Source organism: Lagopus muta, chromosome 9 (assembly GCF_023343835.1).
Source record: "Lagopus muta isolate bLagMut1 chromosome 9, bLagMut1 primary, whole genome shotgun sequence".
Classification (NCBI taxonomy): Eukaryota; Metazoa; Chordata; class Aves; order Galliformes; family Phasianidae; genus Lagopus; species Lagopus muta.
Genome location: NC_064441.1, coordinates 22,090,101 through 22,106,493, shown reverse-complemented (window position 1 = coordinate 22,106,493; position 16,393 = coordinate 22,090,101). Strand labels below are relative to the sequence as shown.

At 45.1% G+C, this 16,393-nt stretch overlaps 1 protein-coding gene and 1 long non-coding RNA gene across 6 annotated transcripts in view; one reads left to right on the top strand and one right to left on the bottom strand.

Moving 5' to 3' along the window:
- LOC125697563 (uncharacterized) overlaps positions 1-16,393 on the bottom strand; it is a 435,416-nt gene that overhangs the window by 11,333 nt on the left and 407,690 nt on the right. For 3 of the 4 annotated variants that reach the window (XR_007378853.1, XR_007378849.1, XR_007378851.1), the window contains one exon: positions 6,236-6,922. This is a non-coding gene — a long non-coding RNA (uncharacterized LOC125697563). Of the gene's footprint in view, positions 1-6,235; positions 6,923-16,393 lie in introns of those variants that run through there. The other variant, XR_007378850.1, reaches the window with a different exon arrangement.
- On the top strand, positions 1,470-15,851 carry PLEKHB2 (pleckstrin homology domain containing B2). Of its 2 annotated transcripts, none has more exons than XM_048954895.1 (8): positions 1,470-1,554; positions 4,556-4,603; positions 5,209-5,361; positions 6,127-6,229; positions 7,132-7,171; positions 9,489-9,578; positions 10,488-10,590; positions 12,109-15,851. In XM_048954895.1, exons 2-8 carry the CDS (start codon positions 4,567-4,569, stop codon positions 12,243-12,245), a joined length of 663 nt encoding a protein of 220 aa, XP_048810852.1. In that variant the 5' UTR covers positions 1,470-1,554; positions 4,556-4,566; the 3' UTR covers positions 12,246-15,851. The 2 variants fall into 2 exon arrangements, with proteins under 2 accessions (XP_048810852.1, XP_048810853.1); XM_048954896.1 differs by lacking the exon at positions 1,470-1,554 and adding an exon at positions 1,716-1,783.

Sequence of the window (16,393 nt, the reverse complement as noted above, 5' to 3'; positions counted from 1 at the left end):
ATAGTCATTAGTGGCACAAAGTGTACATCAAAGTGGTACAAGTTGTTTTCTCTGCAGGAGCTTTTCTGCACGTTGCAAAGGCCCTGATAATCCTGTGCTTTTCAAAACTGCCAACAAATAAAAGCGAAATCCCAAACCCCGCTGCTGCCAAACAGGCTGTGTCACTGACAGTAGAATGGCCTTCTGGTGGTGCAGGAATGGCTGATGTCATGCAGGCTTTCTCCTGTCTGCTTGTTTTTGATCAAATCCAAACAACAGAAACTGACAATGACGTCCCAGGGGTTCACCCAGAAAATTCCTCAGCTTCTGGCTGACAAACTTTTGTTTGTCTGCTGCTCTCAGTGTGCTCAGCAGCCTGCTGCCTGGAGGGCTGCAATGGCCTCACACCGTGAAGCTGCTGACGGCATCTCATGGGGACTCATTTACAGCTCTCCCTACTGTTTCCTCTGGATCAAGTGCCTGAAGAGCTCATTGTACTGAGCCACAATCACAGGTCTGAGGTCTGGAGCAAGTTAGGCTTTTCTCAGTTTTCGAGCCTCAGCCCCATAGGTTTTCCTAAGATACAGGTATGTAAGTTGTTGAATTGCTCCAAAAAATGCAAATTTTTGTGTCAGTGCAGCAGATTGCTGCTCACATCACCATGAGCAAAATGCAATTCTCCGTGGTAATGAGAGCTGGGAAGACAAGAGGCACAAGCCCTGCCTGTCTGCTATCACAGCATGCCTGCACGGTCCCTGCATTTGTTCTCCTTTAACGAGGATGTATGAACACAAGTAGGAAATCTGAAATATAAATTCTGCAGCGCTGTCATGAATTTATGAAGACCCTCAGGGAGATTTAAGCAGTTATGTTGTGGGCACCCAAAGTTGAACATATGTTGGAGAGATGAACCCAGCTGCATTATGCCAAAGAATCAGCGGACAACATGTAGGGCTGCTCCAAAAGTAACGCCTCCTATTTTATGGTGTCGGCCCATAGTGTCAGAGGCAGATGGTGGTGGGATGGCAGCAGAGGTTGAGCTTTTCCACCAGTACCCCGTTGCGTGTTGTTGCCGTGTGATAGATGGCAGCGGAGGGGCAATCTGACGGAATGGCGGCAGAAAGAGGAGGCACAGCCTTCGGAGCTACCCACGTGCCAGCACCAGCCCGCACAGAGCTGGGATGCAGCCGTGGGGCACGTGTAGGCGTCATGGAGCAGCCCCTTCTGGCCTCGAGCGCGGTGCTTGGAGAAAGCACTTCGAATCTTTGAGTATTCGTTAGCCTCCACGGCGCGAGATCAACAATCGCCAGTTTATCATCATCCCACAGAAGATAAAGAAGGAAACAGCCTCAGCGTCTCGGTTCGATGGGGCACGGGAACGAAGCCGGGCACGGGACCCGGGCACAGCCCGCTCCTCCCCGCCGCCGTGCCGCGTCCGTGCGACACCGTGCGGCGCCGCGTCCTCGCGGCCGTGGGTCGCGGCCCGGCCGGGGCGGTGCGGCGGGCTGACGTCAGGGCGGGGCTGGCACTGCTCGCCGGCGGAGCGAGGCCGCGGCGTGAGCGGGGCGGCGGCAGGTAGGGGCGGCCGGGCGGCGCTGAGCGCGGTGTGCCGGCCCGGCCGCACGGGGCTCGGGTGCACGGGGCTGCCGGGTGCGCGGTGGGGAGGCGGGGCGCTCCGCCGGGCGGCGCGGGGCTGCGGTGTGCGGCCCTCCCCGCAGCGCCCGAGCCGGTGCCGATGGGAGCCGCGCGGCTTGCGGTAGGAAAAACGAGCGCGGCTCGCGGGAGAAGAGCCGCGGTTCGCTAGGTGCGGAGTCGGGAAGTTCCTGACGTAGAAGGCTTGGTTGGTTTTAAAGGGGAGGATCAGTCGGGTGAGGCCTGAACGCCGCCGAGCCTGAGGCTGTGCGTCTGCAGCTGTGCGGTGGGAAGGCGGCGGCAGCCCGGCACCGCGGGGCGCGGCAGCTCCGTGCGCGGATCCGCGCTCTGACAGCTGCATCCGGCGCCCGCAGCAATGGCGAGCTGCACCGCGGCCTAAGCTGGGTTCGCGGCTGGCTTTCCCTGTCAGCCAGCTAGCGAGAGAGCGACTGGAATCCATGGTTGGACGTTCCGTGCCGTGTTCTGTGTGAGGGAGCGGCGGGGAGAGGCCCCGCACCTCTGCCGTGTTTGCCCTTGTGCTCCATGGAGGGCGTTCTTGCCTTTAGGCTTCAGCCACCGACAAACTTCTCTCGAGGTTGATGATACAAAACCCTGACTTATCTGTGTTTAACGGCCACTTCCCGTGCTGGTCACACGAAGCTGGCTTCACAAGCAGATACTGCACAGCTGCTGCTTATCTGCCACAGCTCCCCGCTGACTCTGGGAACACTCTGCTAGACATGGTGTGGGCTCACTGTAACACTGCATTGGACTCTCAAGTCAGTGCTTGCACTTAAAAAGGATCAGACAAGAATATCAAACTGTTTTTGCACCTCCTACTTTGGTGCTGACAGAATGCTCTGTGTCACTCATTGCCCTCTATCTGGAGCAGAATTTTGGGGCACTGAAATTCAGTGTTGGGAAAATGCAGTCCGTGCCTCTGAGATTATACACGGGGTGCAGTACAGCTGGAGGCCTCTTTGGTGCTGGAGCCCACGCTAAGCGTGAGATGGCCTGCAGTGTGAGACTTGGATTGTCAGGCCCTCTGTGATCTTCAGTTTAAGAGACAGCTTTTCTTCATTTCTTCCTCCTTTTCTGTCTAAGTTGTGTCTGATTATGCTGCTGTGTAACAGAGTAGGTTTAAAGGCAGCGTCAAACGTTCTGTAGTCTAATCTAGCTCTTGCAGCTGAACGGAAGTTTGTGCAAGTGCTTTATGGGCTCTTACACTATTAAAAGGCCTCTGTAGATTCACAGGGATTTCACCTGGAAGATGTGGAAGCACCAGCAGAGTGCTTCCATTCCTGGGAAAAGGATGTGCAAGAAGAGAGATTCCTTCTGAGGGAAATGTAGGGGAGCACTTATTGGAGCAGCAAAAGGAAGAAGCTCAGGGCCTTTGTCTACATGGAGGAATAAATTGGCCCCAATTTCAGAAACCCCCCTTCTGTAGCCCAGTGACAGCAGGATGCTCTGAGCAGGACCAGGATTCCAGCAGGACAGGAGGTTCATGCTCCTTTTCATCGGGCTGTCAGCTGAATGTTTGTTTTCCCAGCAAGCTGATACAAAAAACAATACTAAAATGTTTGCATTGGAGTTTCAACCTCAGCTACCGGTGATTCTCACTATTACACAGCAGCCTGTGCTGCACACAGCATTCCTTCAGTATGAAATCCTGCCAGCCATTGCCTTTAGTTGTATGCTACAGTCTTTGCCTAGCAAGAGTGATACTTCGTCCTTAAATTCAGGGCTTTCAGCAAACCATGTAAACTCCTCAGCAAAACTGACATTCTCTTGGGAAAGTTTTTGCTCCTAGATAAGGACATCTGGAGCCTAAAAAGCACAGAGTCAACACTGCAGCAGCTCAGAGGAGGTAAATTGTACCCTGCCAGGTCTGATAATAGGTGCTGTAACAAGGTTAAAATGCCTATAAAAAACATAGTCAGCAGCCATGTTTTTTGTAAGTTTCTGACTTCAAACACATCCCTTACCTGGAAGGAGTTCCTGTGGCTGTCAAACCTCATGCTGCTACAAGAGCAATGTTACACGGCAGGTTTAAGCATCTGCCTCTCCTTTTGGCTTTAGGCCCCTCTAGTAATTTCCAGAAAATGCCAGGGCCGAAAAGTGCTTGTGTCCTTGCTGTTCTAGTTCTGTCCAGATAGTTGTGTTTCCCTTAGTTCCCCCTAGAACACCACTATGCTAAAAAATAAAGCTTTTCCTCCAGTATATTCAATGTTTGGTCTGCTTCCTTTGGCTTGCTTGCACACTGGAGTACAGTGACAGAATGCTGAATGTCAGGTGTGATAGCTTGGATTTCATGTGGATCTTTCCCAGGCCATTTCAAGCTTCATTTAAAAACTGAGCAGAAATGAAAATGTCACTTTATGGGCTTAACTTTTACTTATTTAAATTCATCTTGGAGGGAGCTGGTAACAATTTGGAAGGCATACAAGTCATAAAAACAGCTTTCTCCTTCCTGTTCAAGGTTAAACTCTTTCAGCTTTTGTTTTGGCTGGACTTTGAATCGGTGAATGAAAAACAAAAATTAGAAGGGGAAGTACAGAAAAAGGGAGGGAGAGGGTTTGGTAACGGGAGACTGCAGGATAAAAGGAGCACATGTATGTCAAGGAAACAATCTGTAAAGGAACCAGTGGTGAGTCAGGGTCGCAGGCCTGACTCTTCCCCATTTTGCGTTGTTTGTTTGTAAACTTGTGCTTTTCCCACTTTAACTGATGTGTCTCTGACAGTCGCATCAGATTGAACGTTTGTTCCACTTGCTAGGACCTAGAACACTAATTGGGCCTTAGTGAGCATCTTCAGTTGAGATCTGTCTTCTCTGCCTGCAGTACCAGCGGAGTGCAGTGTGGTTTCTAACTTGACATGCCTCTTTCTAATGTACTGCTGTGAAATACTGATGACTGCTTCCTCTCCTTCCTCTTCTGTCCACCAGATTAAGCAACAATGGCGTTTGTGAAGAGTGGCTGGCTGCTTCGTCAAAGTAAGTCATGGGGCTCTCCCCTTTTTCTCCCTGCTGTGTCTGACTCCTTCAGACAACACTGCAGCAGCTCAGCCATTCCCAGGTGTTATTTCTCAAACAGATCTCTATGTCTGCGAGTTGCTGTCCTTGTTTTTTGACTATAGGACACTTCACAAAGGGACCTATCATGGCAGCATTTCCATGTTACCTTTGGGTGTACTAGTGGGAAACAGTGTGTATCACAGCTCAGGTGTCTGACTGCCCTGCTTCAGATGCTGTTCTGTAATTAGTGTTACATAAGTGGAGACTTGGAAACTTTGCCTGACCCCTTACATTAATGTCTTCAGTTAGTCATGCCTTCTGCTTGTTCTTGCAGTGGGACAGAATTAAAGCACCAGGTTATGCCCTTAAAATACACTCAGTTGCAACTTGGAGTAATAGATGAAATACAGAACCCAATTCTATAATGTTCTAAAGCAGGAATGTGGTAGGACAAGATTTTGCCTGGAGCTTTGAGAGTGCCTTTGTCCTCTGGAGCAACTGGGAAGGATATTTTGGTTTTATGAACTTTAAGACACAGATACCTTCTAATATATGCCTTCAAAAGCGACTGTTTGATTTTAAAGGCACTATTTTGCGGCGCTGGAAGAAGAACTGGTTTGACCTGTGGTCTGATGGCCGTTTGATATTCTATGACGATCAGAATCGCCGTGATATAGAAGATAAAATCCACATGAGAATCCATTGCATCAACCTCAGAGTGGGGAATGAATGTCGAGGTAACACTGAGACCTTTGGAATTTGTGTACTGAGAGATTCAGAACATCAGTGCCTGCCCAGCACACCAATTACAGCACTACTTGTGCAGAAGTAAACATGCCTACGAGGTGTGCAGCTTTATTGTTCTAAAAGGAAAAAAAAACCACAAGAACTCTCCAACTATGATATAATTGCCTGACATGTGTTTGTGGGGTGATATCACCACGTGATAGGTTAGGTTAGTGCCCAGTTCTTCCTTTTACAACTCAATGAGGACAGTGTACCTTACAGCGTACCTGCGGGTGGCAGGTTTGCGTGAGAGGCCAGGATGTTTGCAGTAGGCTTGTGTGTTTGATCATAGAGCATTACTGGTGAAATTACAGTGCTGGCTGGAGGGAGAGTTGGGATGCAAAATGGGAAACCTTAGCAGATTTTTCTCAAGCCTTACAAAGTTCACCTCTGGCATTTATCAATTCTCCCCTTGATGTGCATCAGTAAAGGACAGAAGTACTCCCCAAGTACTTACAGCTAGGTACAGATTGGTTCTGCTGTAAGACACTTGCATGTATTAAGAGTGATGTTCAGAGCTAGTTACCTTCAGGACATACTCTGAAGAGAGCAGGTAACATCCTAGTTTAAGTTGTTTTCATGTCATGGAAAGCAGCTACAATTGGCCACAGTTTATTTTGTCCAGAGTTTTGCATAAGCTATCGCCCTTCTTGTAAACAGGATTGTGAAGTTCTGGTTATAGATTCTTCTTATCTCCTTTTTTTTCCCCAACTCAGATTTCCAGCCTCCAGAGGGAAAGCAGAGAGACTGTTTACTGCAGATTGTTTGTCGGGATGGTAAGACCATCAACCTCTGTGCAGAAAGTGCAGATGACTGTTTGTAAGTCTGCCAAATAATATCATTTTTGCTACTTTTTCCTCTATTATCTTTTTTTTCCCTCCCCTTACTCACCATCCTTCCTTCAGATTTTCAGAGACATATTTCAAGAAAATTCTCAAGCAGGATTTCAGTTACAAAAAAGATAGCTCTTCTATGAGCTGTTTAACTCACATAGATGCAGTTCTTGCAAACTACCTGCAAGTTTATTCACTGGAAGCACTGGAGGCTGAGAGGAGTAGAAGCATCTTAGTAATACAGCTAATGCAGAATATTCTGAATAGATTCCATTTTCACTTCTCTCCTTCTTAAAGTAGCCCATGACCCTCTGTAGCCCAAGGACGTCTCAGTCATTAAAAAGAATTGTACTCCAGTGCTGTGACCTTGGCTGTGTTTAGTTGGATAACATCTACCAGCAGTGTTTGCCAAGTACGCGTGGTTATAGGGCACACTGTCAGCCATACAGCATGGGAGTGTCTGCATGAAGTGTCTGTGCCCTCTGTTCAAGCTGCTGTGCTCTCTAGTCAGCAGATGCAACTCTTCAGGAAGGGGATACAACTTTTCTGGTGCATCTCTTCCCCTTACTTTGTCCCAAGCATAGTTGCATATCACTTGCCTGTTGGGCTTGCAGTGAAGGCCTTCAGATGTGTTCCTTGTCACGGTCCTTTTCTTGTTCCTTCTCACTCCATCTCAGCTCTGCTAAGGAAATAATTATTTTTCAATCTTGGTGCAACCTTTGGTGCATTCATTTTACTGTATCATTAGGCTTTGACACATGGAGTATCTGAAACTCTCCTCCTGCATTACCTCTAATTCCTAACATAGTTTTCTTTGTAATACTAAGAAGAAAAAGTGCCATTAATTTTTATCTGTGTTCCACTAAACATTTTTTATTTCTTTGACAGGGCATGGAAAATTGCTCTTCAGGATGCCAGAAGAAACACAGTAAGTGTTTTACATAGACTTTATACCAAAAACCTCTGCTAGAGGGCTATGAACATGATTAAAGCTTATAGGCTGGGAGAGGAGTGATCTTTGCATCACCAGCATGTCATCCATGCAGCCAAAGCCAGGCAAATACAGACTGGATGGAAGTGAATGATTCCTGAGAGTGATTCTCTGAGTGGGAATGAATGTTTGGGAGGCTGGTCTGTAAAGGAAGTGTGCACTGAGGCTTTATGCAAATCTGTAACCAGCAAAAATGGTTCTTTTCCTTCTATTTGTGGTATACCAAGTGCTAAAGGAAGCTTACTGTCAGTACATACTTTTGACCTAAAAAGGAAGGTGTTTTTGATATAGTTCCATTACACTGCAGGATAACTCTTGGCTGAGAGCAAGAGGTGCCTGGAAGGAAGTGTAGGTATGCCCAGGAGTACATTACCTCTGCGTCAGCATGCTAGCTGTGTTTAGTAAAGAGGTCAGAAACCAGAAGGATTTCTCTGTGAGTCATAGGGTTCACCAGAAATGGTATCTTCTGGGAGTTGAGAATATCTTCTTCCTCCAGAATGCCTTCCAGAATGCTTTTTAGCACTGTCTGTCCTTAGATGACTAGACTGAATCAGCCTGAGATGTTTCAGTGGGAAAATGCTGTGTTTTGAAGAAGCTTGTTTCAGTCTTTGATGGGTCACATTAACATTGCCTCTTCACTGACACATCTGTCATATGATATAATTAAGATGCCCAAAGCAAACACTTGTCATTGCAAAACTATTCTGGACTCAATTGCCTGAGTGCAGCTACACTCATTTTGTTAAATGAGAAATTAAGTAACTTTCCTCATGCAGAGGACACAGTACTCATAATCTGTCTGCTCTAGTTTCAGTGGATTTATCTTGTTATATGTGAGACAGTGACTCCTGGTTTCAGGAGCTTTTATTTTTCATGTCCCCGATGCGATGCCAGGTGGCGTTCAAAACCTGCCAGTGCCTCAGCTTCTTCAGCCAAGGCAGACCCCTGCCACTGAAAGTAGGGCAGATAGCTGTCTGCACAAGATATGTATGAAATTAGTACTTTCCAGAGCTGTTACAGCTCTCCACCTGGACTTGAACTTGGCCAGGGAATTGGATTTGAGTCCATCTGCAGGTGTCTGATACAGCTTTCAAAAACACAGAGCCTCCAGCAGTGCCTCAAAACTTCACTGGAATGACCAGATGATCATCCTAGCTTTGAGAACCGTGTCACTTAAAGACATCTGCAGACTTAAGTCACATGCCTCTATAGAGTTTCCTGCAGCAAAACAGAATACATTTACTGTTGAGATGTGAGCACTCACAGAGCTTCATCTCAGGCAGTGGAAATACCCACCTCTTCATACAGTGCTTTCAACAGTGCATTTCAAACAATTCTCAGAATTTTTATCACAAATTTCCTTTAGGATACGTCCATAATACACCATCAAAAGTCTTTCTGTCGTCCAGTTATAAGAGCTGATAGGAACACTATCTGTTGAGCTATTAAAGCATATATTTGTACACTCAAAAAACAGAGCTGTTTCTTTCTTGGGATAAGTCACAGGGAGCATCACTGCAAACTTCTGGTATCAGGTGCAAGAATACACCTTTACATAATCATCTGTAGAGAGCTCCTTGAAGATGGATTCAGGTAAATTATCACCTTTGTTTCGAGGCTGCCTTCAAAAAGGGCCAAAATTACACGTAGCATTGGAAAGGTAAATTCTTAAAAAGCAGCCCTCAAACCTCTGGATTTAAACCCATATATCTGCTTTTTTTTTTTTCTTCATTCTCCTCATGGCCAGAAGGTGACAGGTAGCTAAGAAGTTGTGCTAAAATGTGCAGGTGGTGCTGTTGGCCGCCACATTTGTTTCTTTTATCTGCTCTTGTTGACACCATTACACTAGGGTGCCAGGAAGCAGCAAGCTTGATTGTGAACACTTGTTTGTAATTTGAAAACTGACAGTGAACATGATGGTAACTTCTAAAACTGAGATGATGAAAAGAGGGAAGGAATCAGTGTGCTTGTGTGCACACATATGGATAGGAGATACAGGCTTGCTTTGTACACACACACACAAGTAAGAAATTGTGTGGCTCCTGACAGTGATGATGATGCATTTGTGGCCTCTCAGTCTGTCTGCTCTCCAAGTTGTTTCTTGCTGTGTGTCTTTACGAGGCACTCTCTGCTTTCTTAACATGCAGCAGATCCCTGCAGTTACTTTGGGGGTCATTAAGTTTTAATCTCCTTCCTCCTCGAATTGTCTGTCTGCACAAAAAGGTGTTGACTGCTATCTTTCCATGGCATTCAGGGCTACGTGGGATCTGATGTGATCTATGATGAGACAGCAATTTCCTCAGCCCCTCCTCCCTATACAGCTTATGCTACCCCATCACCTGAGGTAAGAACTGCACTTGGGCAGCTTTAAAATAAGTGAGGTAGCAGAAGCAAGCATCCTTCAAGCACCCCAAAGTGCTGTGCTGTGCTTCACAGACACATCCAGCTTTAAGGTCTGTACAGATGGGAATGAGGCACTAACAGGACATCCTCACTCGTACCTGAGTGGATCTCCCTGGAAAGGGATAAGGCAGATTTGGCTAGGAGATCTGTTAAGGGGTGGGTGCTCAGTGAACTTAGAAAATAAAGCTTCTTAAAGAGAGGGAAGGAGTCGTTTGGTTAATCCTGAAAAATCTTGGTCATGCAGCCCATTGTGTGAGCACTGAAAGGGTGTAAAAATCAGGAGTTTTAAAAATAGAACTTAATGACTGGAGCTGTCACTTTGAACACATACAGGTTCTGTGGTACACAGGATGTCATAGCAACAAAGTGACTCTAGCTCCTGGGTGCACAGTTGTTCTGCACTGGAGGAGGAACAGAATGAGGGCTGAAGCAGTATGCATTGCTGATTTCTGGATGTTCTGACTGGTGCAGTGATGTACAAAGGTGCAGTTTGGGATGGTACTGTTTGTTGCACCACTTGTGCTCTGCTGCAGCCCCTTACTGCTTAGAACTAGATGTGGTTACTGAGAGCTGTATTAGGGCTAGCATTGGGCTGTGGCTTGGCCTGACAAGCCAGGCCCTGCCTCTAATGCTCACCACCCAGGAAGGATGGGAAGTGATTCCTGCTTAGGAGCATTTCTTTTTCAAGTGTTTGTTCTGAATTCTTTCCAGGATTCTAAGTCAGTGCAGACTGGATATTTCAATGAACATCGAACTGCGTTAGAAATGTGGGAGAATTGAGAACAAAGTGCAGAATTGCAAACATGGCAAAGAATACTTTTGTAACGGACATGTTTTTTAATTTCACCAGGTCTATGGCTATGGCTATGGTCAGTACCATGGTGCATATCCCACTGTGGGTCCTCACGTCTTCTATGCCTCCACTGGACAAGTCTACCAGTATCCATACCACGGTAATCACTATCAACCATATTCTCCATGTTAGAGAAACCTGAGTAATTGACACTGGGGGTTGGGTTCAGATACCACGTTTTCAAGTTCCTTTACCATCTGCTGCTCCTGCACAACAGTGATGGATAGAAACCTGACTTCTAACTGGAACCAAAGCCCCCTCACCCTTTCACAGCAAATTGAGCTCAGTGAAATTTGTATTAAGTGTTCTAATGCCCCAGCTGTGATTCCAGTATATGTAAGTTGCTTTACAAACTCTTTTCAAAGCACACAGAAGTCTTTAACTGCAATAGCCAGCACATTTTGTAAGGAAACATAAGAAAGTTAGAGCAAAATTAACTTAGTACTCTATTGGGTGAGATGGAAATTTTGATTCATCTTATTTCAGCAGTGGCTTAATTTTTACCAACACTCATCTCCAGCTATGACCTCAGAATTAAATGAGGACGTTCCAAAGGTAGCTTTGTTCTCAAGGCATTTTCTGTTTGCTGGGGTTGCTGTAAATGAGTATATTTAGCTTTGCAGTCTTCTATAGCTCTCAGTCTCAATAAAAGAGGAAAGAGACAAAGGTTTACGGTATGCTGTTAGCTTAGTTACCTCAATTTAGGTTTATCTTTGCATATTGAACCTGTCCTACAGAATCAGGGGCTTAGTCTAGCATGGATAATTACTAAGTCTGTATGCTCTGGCTCTTTTTTTTTTTTTTTCTTCTTCACTTTTAAGGGGGATTTTTTAACCATTTGACAGGTTACTTCATTTGCCTTTTCCATTTTTGTTTTTGTGACAAGAGAGGTGCACCAGCTGAAAGATTCTACAGCTTTCCTCATCGAAGTTAGAGAAGACCTAAGGAACAGATCACACAAACACACACAGAGTTCTGCAGCATTTGCACAACTCTGTTGCAGAGCAGGGGTTAATTGCTGGTTTTTAATAGTCTTAGGTTAATTCTTCACTGCTGGGCCAGTCTTCATCTGAAAAGGCATGTGGCAGTTGTCACCGTGCCACAGATCAGAGCCTGATGCAAAGGCTGAAGTATTAAGGAGCAATTAGAGCAAATAACTGATAGACATTTTCTGGCAAACCACTGGCTTAAAAGCTACTGAAGGACTTCACTATTTGTGTTAATTTCAAGGTTGGCTAAATTTTTAGACCCATGTCTTACATTAAGCCACCAATCCTGATGGAATGATGCAAGTCATTCATAGATTCTTTGCAAATACAGATGCAGTCTGTGTTCAGCTTTACATTTGCTATGAGCTTTTCTCTGGGATGTTAACTTTTTATAAGGCTAGGAGTCTTGCTGGCTTCCTGTAATTTTTCTATTATTATGGAGGCTGAACCCAAAACAGGGATGTTTCTGTGATTTTGTGATTCTGTGCATTCCGCCTTTCTAGCTGATGTCATCATAGCGTTCAACAGAAGGAAGAGAGGGAAGGAATGGACATGTTTTGAAATCCAAATGCATGGTATTATGATCTACGTTCCTTCTGCCCTCCTTCTAATAATCTCTTACTGCCTAGGACCATATGGCCAACCCCCTGCAAACCACGTCATCATTCGAGAGCGTTACCGTGACAGTGATGGAGATCTTGCACTGGGCATGCTTGCTGGAGCAGCGACTGGAATGGCTCTGGGATCATTATTCTGGGTCTTCTAGACTACTCATTCCTTATCTTTGTAGTTCCAAAACCTTTATTGTGTGCAATAATATACTGGCAATGTTGTTTACTGTTAAACTTTCAAAAATGCAATAGTTATTTTCTAGTAGTGACATCTTAATAACTGATTCTTAACTGTCCAAAGGAGAGTTTAAAGGCACCAGTTGGTTGGAAAAGGCATGTGCTGCTCTTTGATCTTTTCTGACACAGTAGGTTCTGTAGGGGTGAGGATCAATATGAGCACCAGTGTAACATGGTCAGAGTCAGCAGTAACCTTGTGAACATACTGCTAACATAAACACCAGTGGAAAGAAAGGTGTTGGGTTTTTTGGGGGGGTCTAAAATCCAGTTCAAACAGAAGGTTTATAGAAGACCTGAGTTAGTATACATATACTGCTGGTTACTAAACATCCCCTGGACAAACACAGCTCAGCAGAAACCCCTTGGCATTAGGCAGTCTGCCATGCTTAAGGACTTGTGGTTTTTAAGCTTGTCTGCAGATGGTAATGCATTTCCTTAGATAGAATCCTCTGCCTGTCTCTCTCACCATCTAGGCAGAGTTGTCTGAGCACGTATGAAGTGAATGGCTGAGAAGCAGCAGTGGTCTTTTCTTACTATCCCAGAAACGTGAATGACCAGTGGCAAGGAAGACCAATATTTGTTGTTCCAGTTCCTCCAATCAGGGGAAAGTAAAGGATCCTTACCTTTGCAAGGGATCTTTTTTTTTTTTTTTTTCTGTAGAAGTCAGACTCCTCAGACACTGTAACCAACTGTGCTGCAGAGGAAGAGGCCATTGTTGGTATCTCTGCTCTTAATGACTGCTGCTGCTCTGCAGAGCCTGCAGGAGAACTAACTTGAACAACTTTGTCAGAATCCCTCTGCATGCAGTATTAGCCAAGAGACACAAACAGCAGTAGCAGACCTTGCAGACAGGAACTTTGAAATCAGCTGCCTTGCTATGGCTGTGGTATTGTCTGCCTCTTCTCAGCCTCCAAGGTGTCCTGATTCACGTTCATTACCTGCAACTAGGTTCAAGCACAGCTGAGACTGGGTTTATTCCATGCACACTTCCCCCTCACCTCTCACAGGCTTCTTCTTCCCTTTCATGAGTTAGGGAAAACACTCCAGGGAACCTGGCTGGCTCTGCTTTTATGTCTGGTTCCTTACACAACGTGCTCCTGCAAGCTGCTGTGCTATGGGCTGTAACCCAGAGGGCAGCTGTTGTGTGTGTTGTGGCCTGGTTCATTATCCTGCTGTAATCCATGCTGAGCTGTGCTTGGCAGAGGAAGGAAAGCTGAGAAGAAATGCACGTGGCTTCCTTAATCAGGTAAAAGAGGCAGGGTGCCCGAGATGAGTTCTTTATAGTAAGAGGTCTTATTTTTATACTTCCACTTTCAGCTTCCTGTGATCATACTGTTTTAATGTTAAGGCTTCTTTATATGCTTTCACTCAGAAGGAGATTCATTCCTTTCAGGTTCAGAGGCTTTCAGGTATGTCACGAAAGATGAAAATAAATGAAAATTTGTACCCGCGTAAATTTATCGATCAAGCTCTGACCTTCTTCATTCCATCCAAAAGTCGTTGTGGCTGTATCCTACATATTTAAACAATAGAGGTCTTGGACAAGAATGTGGATAGCAGCCAGGCAGAAGCGTTAAGTTTTCCTGACTCTTAGGACCATCTCCAACAGACTGAAATAATGGGAAGGAAACAGACATGTTATCTTGGCTATATTACTAAAAGTGAGCCTAATCCAAGGAATGTGAATTTTCTGGAAACGTTGGCTTGGAGCCATCTATCAGTGTCCTTTCAGAGGTGAATAAAAGATGCGTTATGTTCTGCCGATGCTGTGCCCTAAAAGGGCTTCACTTGCTGCAGGTTCAAAAAAGGAACTAAAGCAGAAGTTTCCTACTGATAAACATGAAAGGAATGAATGGTGCTCTGCTTAAGTTCTCACAGAGGCCTTGTACCTTTGAGCCCAGAAGGAGGTGGTGACTGCCTGGAACTTTGGCAAAGAAACATTTCTACAACTTTTAAGCCTTGAGATCATTGATTATGTGTCTACACTGCTGCCTAGTTGTGCTTCTATATAACTAGATGCAGAATGCTTCCATCTCCTCCTTCTGTGATATTTAGCTTGTAAGACGGGAAGGAAATAAACATAATTCTGATTCCTTTTGAATTTCATAGTGATTGTTAAAGAACAGCACAAAGTGAATTAGCTAGTGAGTTCAGAGGGTTATTTTTCCTTTTGTTTTGTTTTTAAGAAAAAACAGCTGTTGTGCACAGCAGGAGAACATGTATATTGTGTTTTCAAGAGCTAACTGTATCTGAGAGCCCAGCTTCTTCAAGTGAAGTATTTAAGACAAAGATACTGGTCTGGAGAAGAAGAGGCTCGGGGGAAACCTTATTGCTCCCTACAACTCACTGAAAGGAGGCTGTGGTGAGGTGGGGGTCGGCCTCTTCTCCTAGTGATAGGATGAGAGGGAATGGCCTCGGGTTGCACCAGGGCAGGTTCAGGTTGGATATTAGAAAAGATTTATTCTCTGTAAGAGTGGTCAGGTGCTGGAATGGGCTGCCCAGGGAGGTGGTTGTGTCACCATCCCTGGAGGTGGTGTGTAATGTGGTACTAAGGGACATGGTTTAACTATTGGTAGTAGGTTATGGTTGGACTGGACGGTCTTGGTGGTCTTTTCCAACCTCGGTGAGTCTGTCATTCTATTCTATGATTCTTGGGTTTAAAATCAAAGCAAGAAATGATCTACTTTTAACGTTCAAACTGAATCAAGTTTCCATTAAAGATACAGCTTTATGAAAAAATTACGAATTTCTCAGTGCAAAGAAAATACAAATCGTTCATTTTCAGAACAGATCACAATTATAGTCCTCAACATGTGCTTTTTTCAGCTTCATGCTGCAGCAATGCCAGTTTCACCTGTAGAGCACCAGGCATGTACCTTCCTAGCTGGGGCCTAACACCTCTTACAGCCATGAGAACCCCACCTCCACTGCAGTGTCACTCTTCTTCATAATGCATACTATCTGTTAATGACACAATCTGTTCCATAGCAGTTAAAGTCTGTTCAGAATTACATGGCAGGGCTCACAGAGTCTACACATTCACATAGAGACTCAAAAGCCATGGATGCAGCCAAGCTTTTTGAGAATGAATTGGAAGCTCTCCGCCCCCTTGTATGCCAAACCATCTTAAAGAACTGAAGCAGGGCTGCCTGCAAGATTCTTAGTGACATGTGGAAACATATCAGCTTGTGCTGCTTAAAGGAGAGGGTCTGAGGAGCTAGCCTCTGTGAGAGGGTAAGGGCTTAGGAATAACAATTCAATACGTGAAGATTCAACCAGTTGAGCAAGTTGAATGAAGGCAAGAATACACAGCTGCTTTCATCAAATGTGTCTGTGTCTTTTCCTCCTCATGATATGACCAAGATATATGTATATGTCATGGAGGGTAGCATGCAGGAAGTGCTTTTCCCCCCCACTCTAGATCATTCTTGTTTTTGCACACTACCATAAATGCTGCTTTTCCTATACATCCTTTCTAATTTCTAGCAAAATATCATTAGCAATAAAATTCATATTTAAGTGTGTCTTGTCTTTATGTCTGTTTATTCCAACAGTTCTCACGTAGGTAGTTTGTGGATGAGTGCATGTTTTCTTTCCGTAGTCAGCTTACAGGATGTCTCCATTGCAAGGTGGTCAGAAAACAACGCTGCGATTCATTCCATGCCCCTCCAGTCTCTCCTGAAGGCCTGAGTTACAAAGGCCAGCAAAATGGTAGCAAAATGCAGCTGGAAAGCTGTTGGAGCTGAGCTCAGGCTGACGAACCTTTGCGCTCACCACTCAATAAAGATGATGCGATATCTGCACAGCCACCAAGTAAGTGCACTAACTCCACTATATTGAGATTAGAATTAAGGCCTATTTCTTTTTTAATGGAGTTGAAGGCTTTGCCTTAGAAATGCTTAATCTTGGATATATGCAGAGCTGATCCAGATTTACCATTTGACACCGTTATCAAATCAACAGATTTGTGCTGTTTAGTATGGAAATAAGCAGCTTGAAGCACAGATGTTGCTGTGGGCAAAATGCTACTGTTTGCTCTATTGGTATTTTCTGTTTATAAATTGCT

Coding starts and splice junctions, on each gene's coding strand:
- PLEKHB2 (XM_048954895.1), top strand. CDS start 4,567: ATGGCGTTTGTGAAGAGTGGCTGGCTGCTTCGTCAAA. Junction 4,604..5,208: donor TGGCTGGCTGCTTCGTCAAA/GTAAGTCATGGG, acceptor TTGATTTTAAAG/GCACTATTTTGCGGCGCTGG. Junction 10,591..12,108: donor CTACCAGTATCCATACCACG/GTAATCACTATC, acceptor CTTACTGCCTAG/GACCATATGGCCAACCCCCT.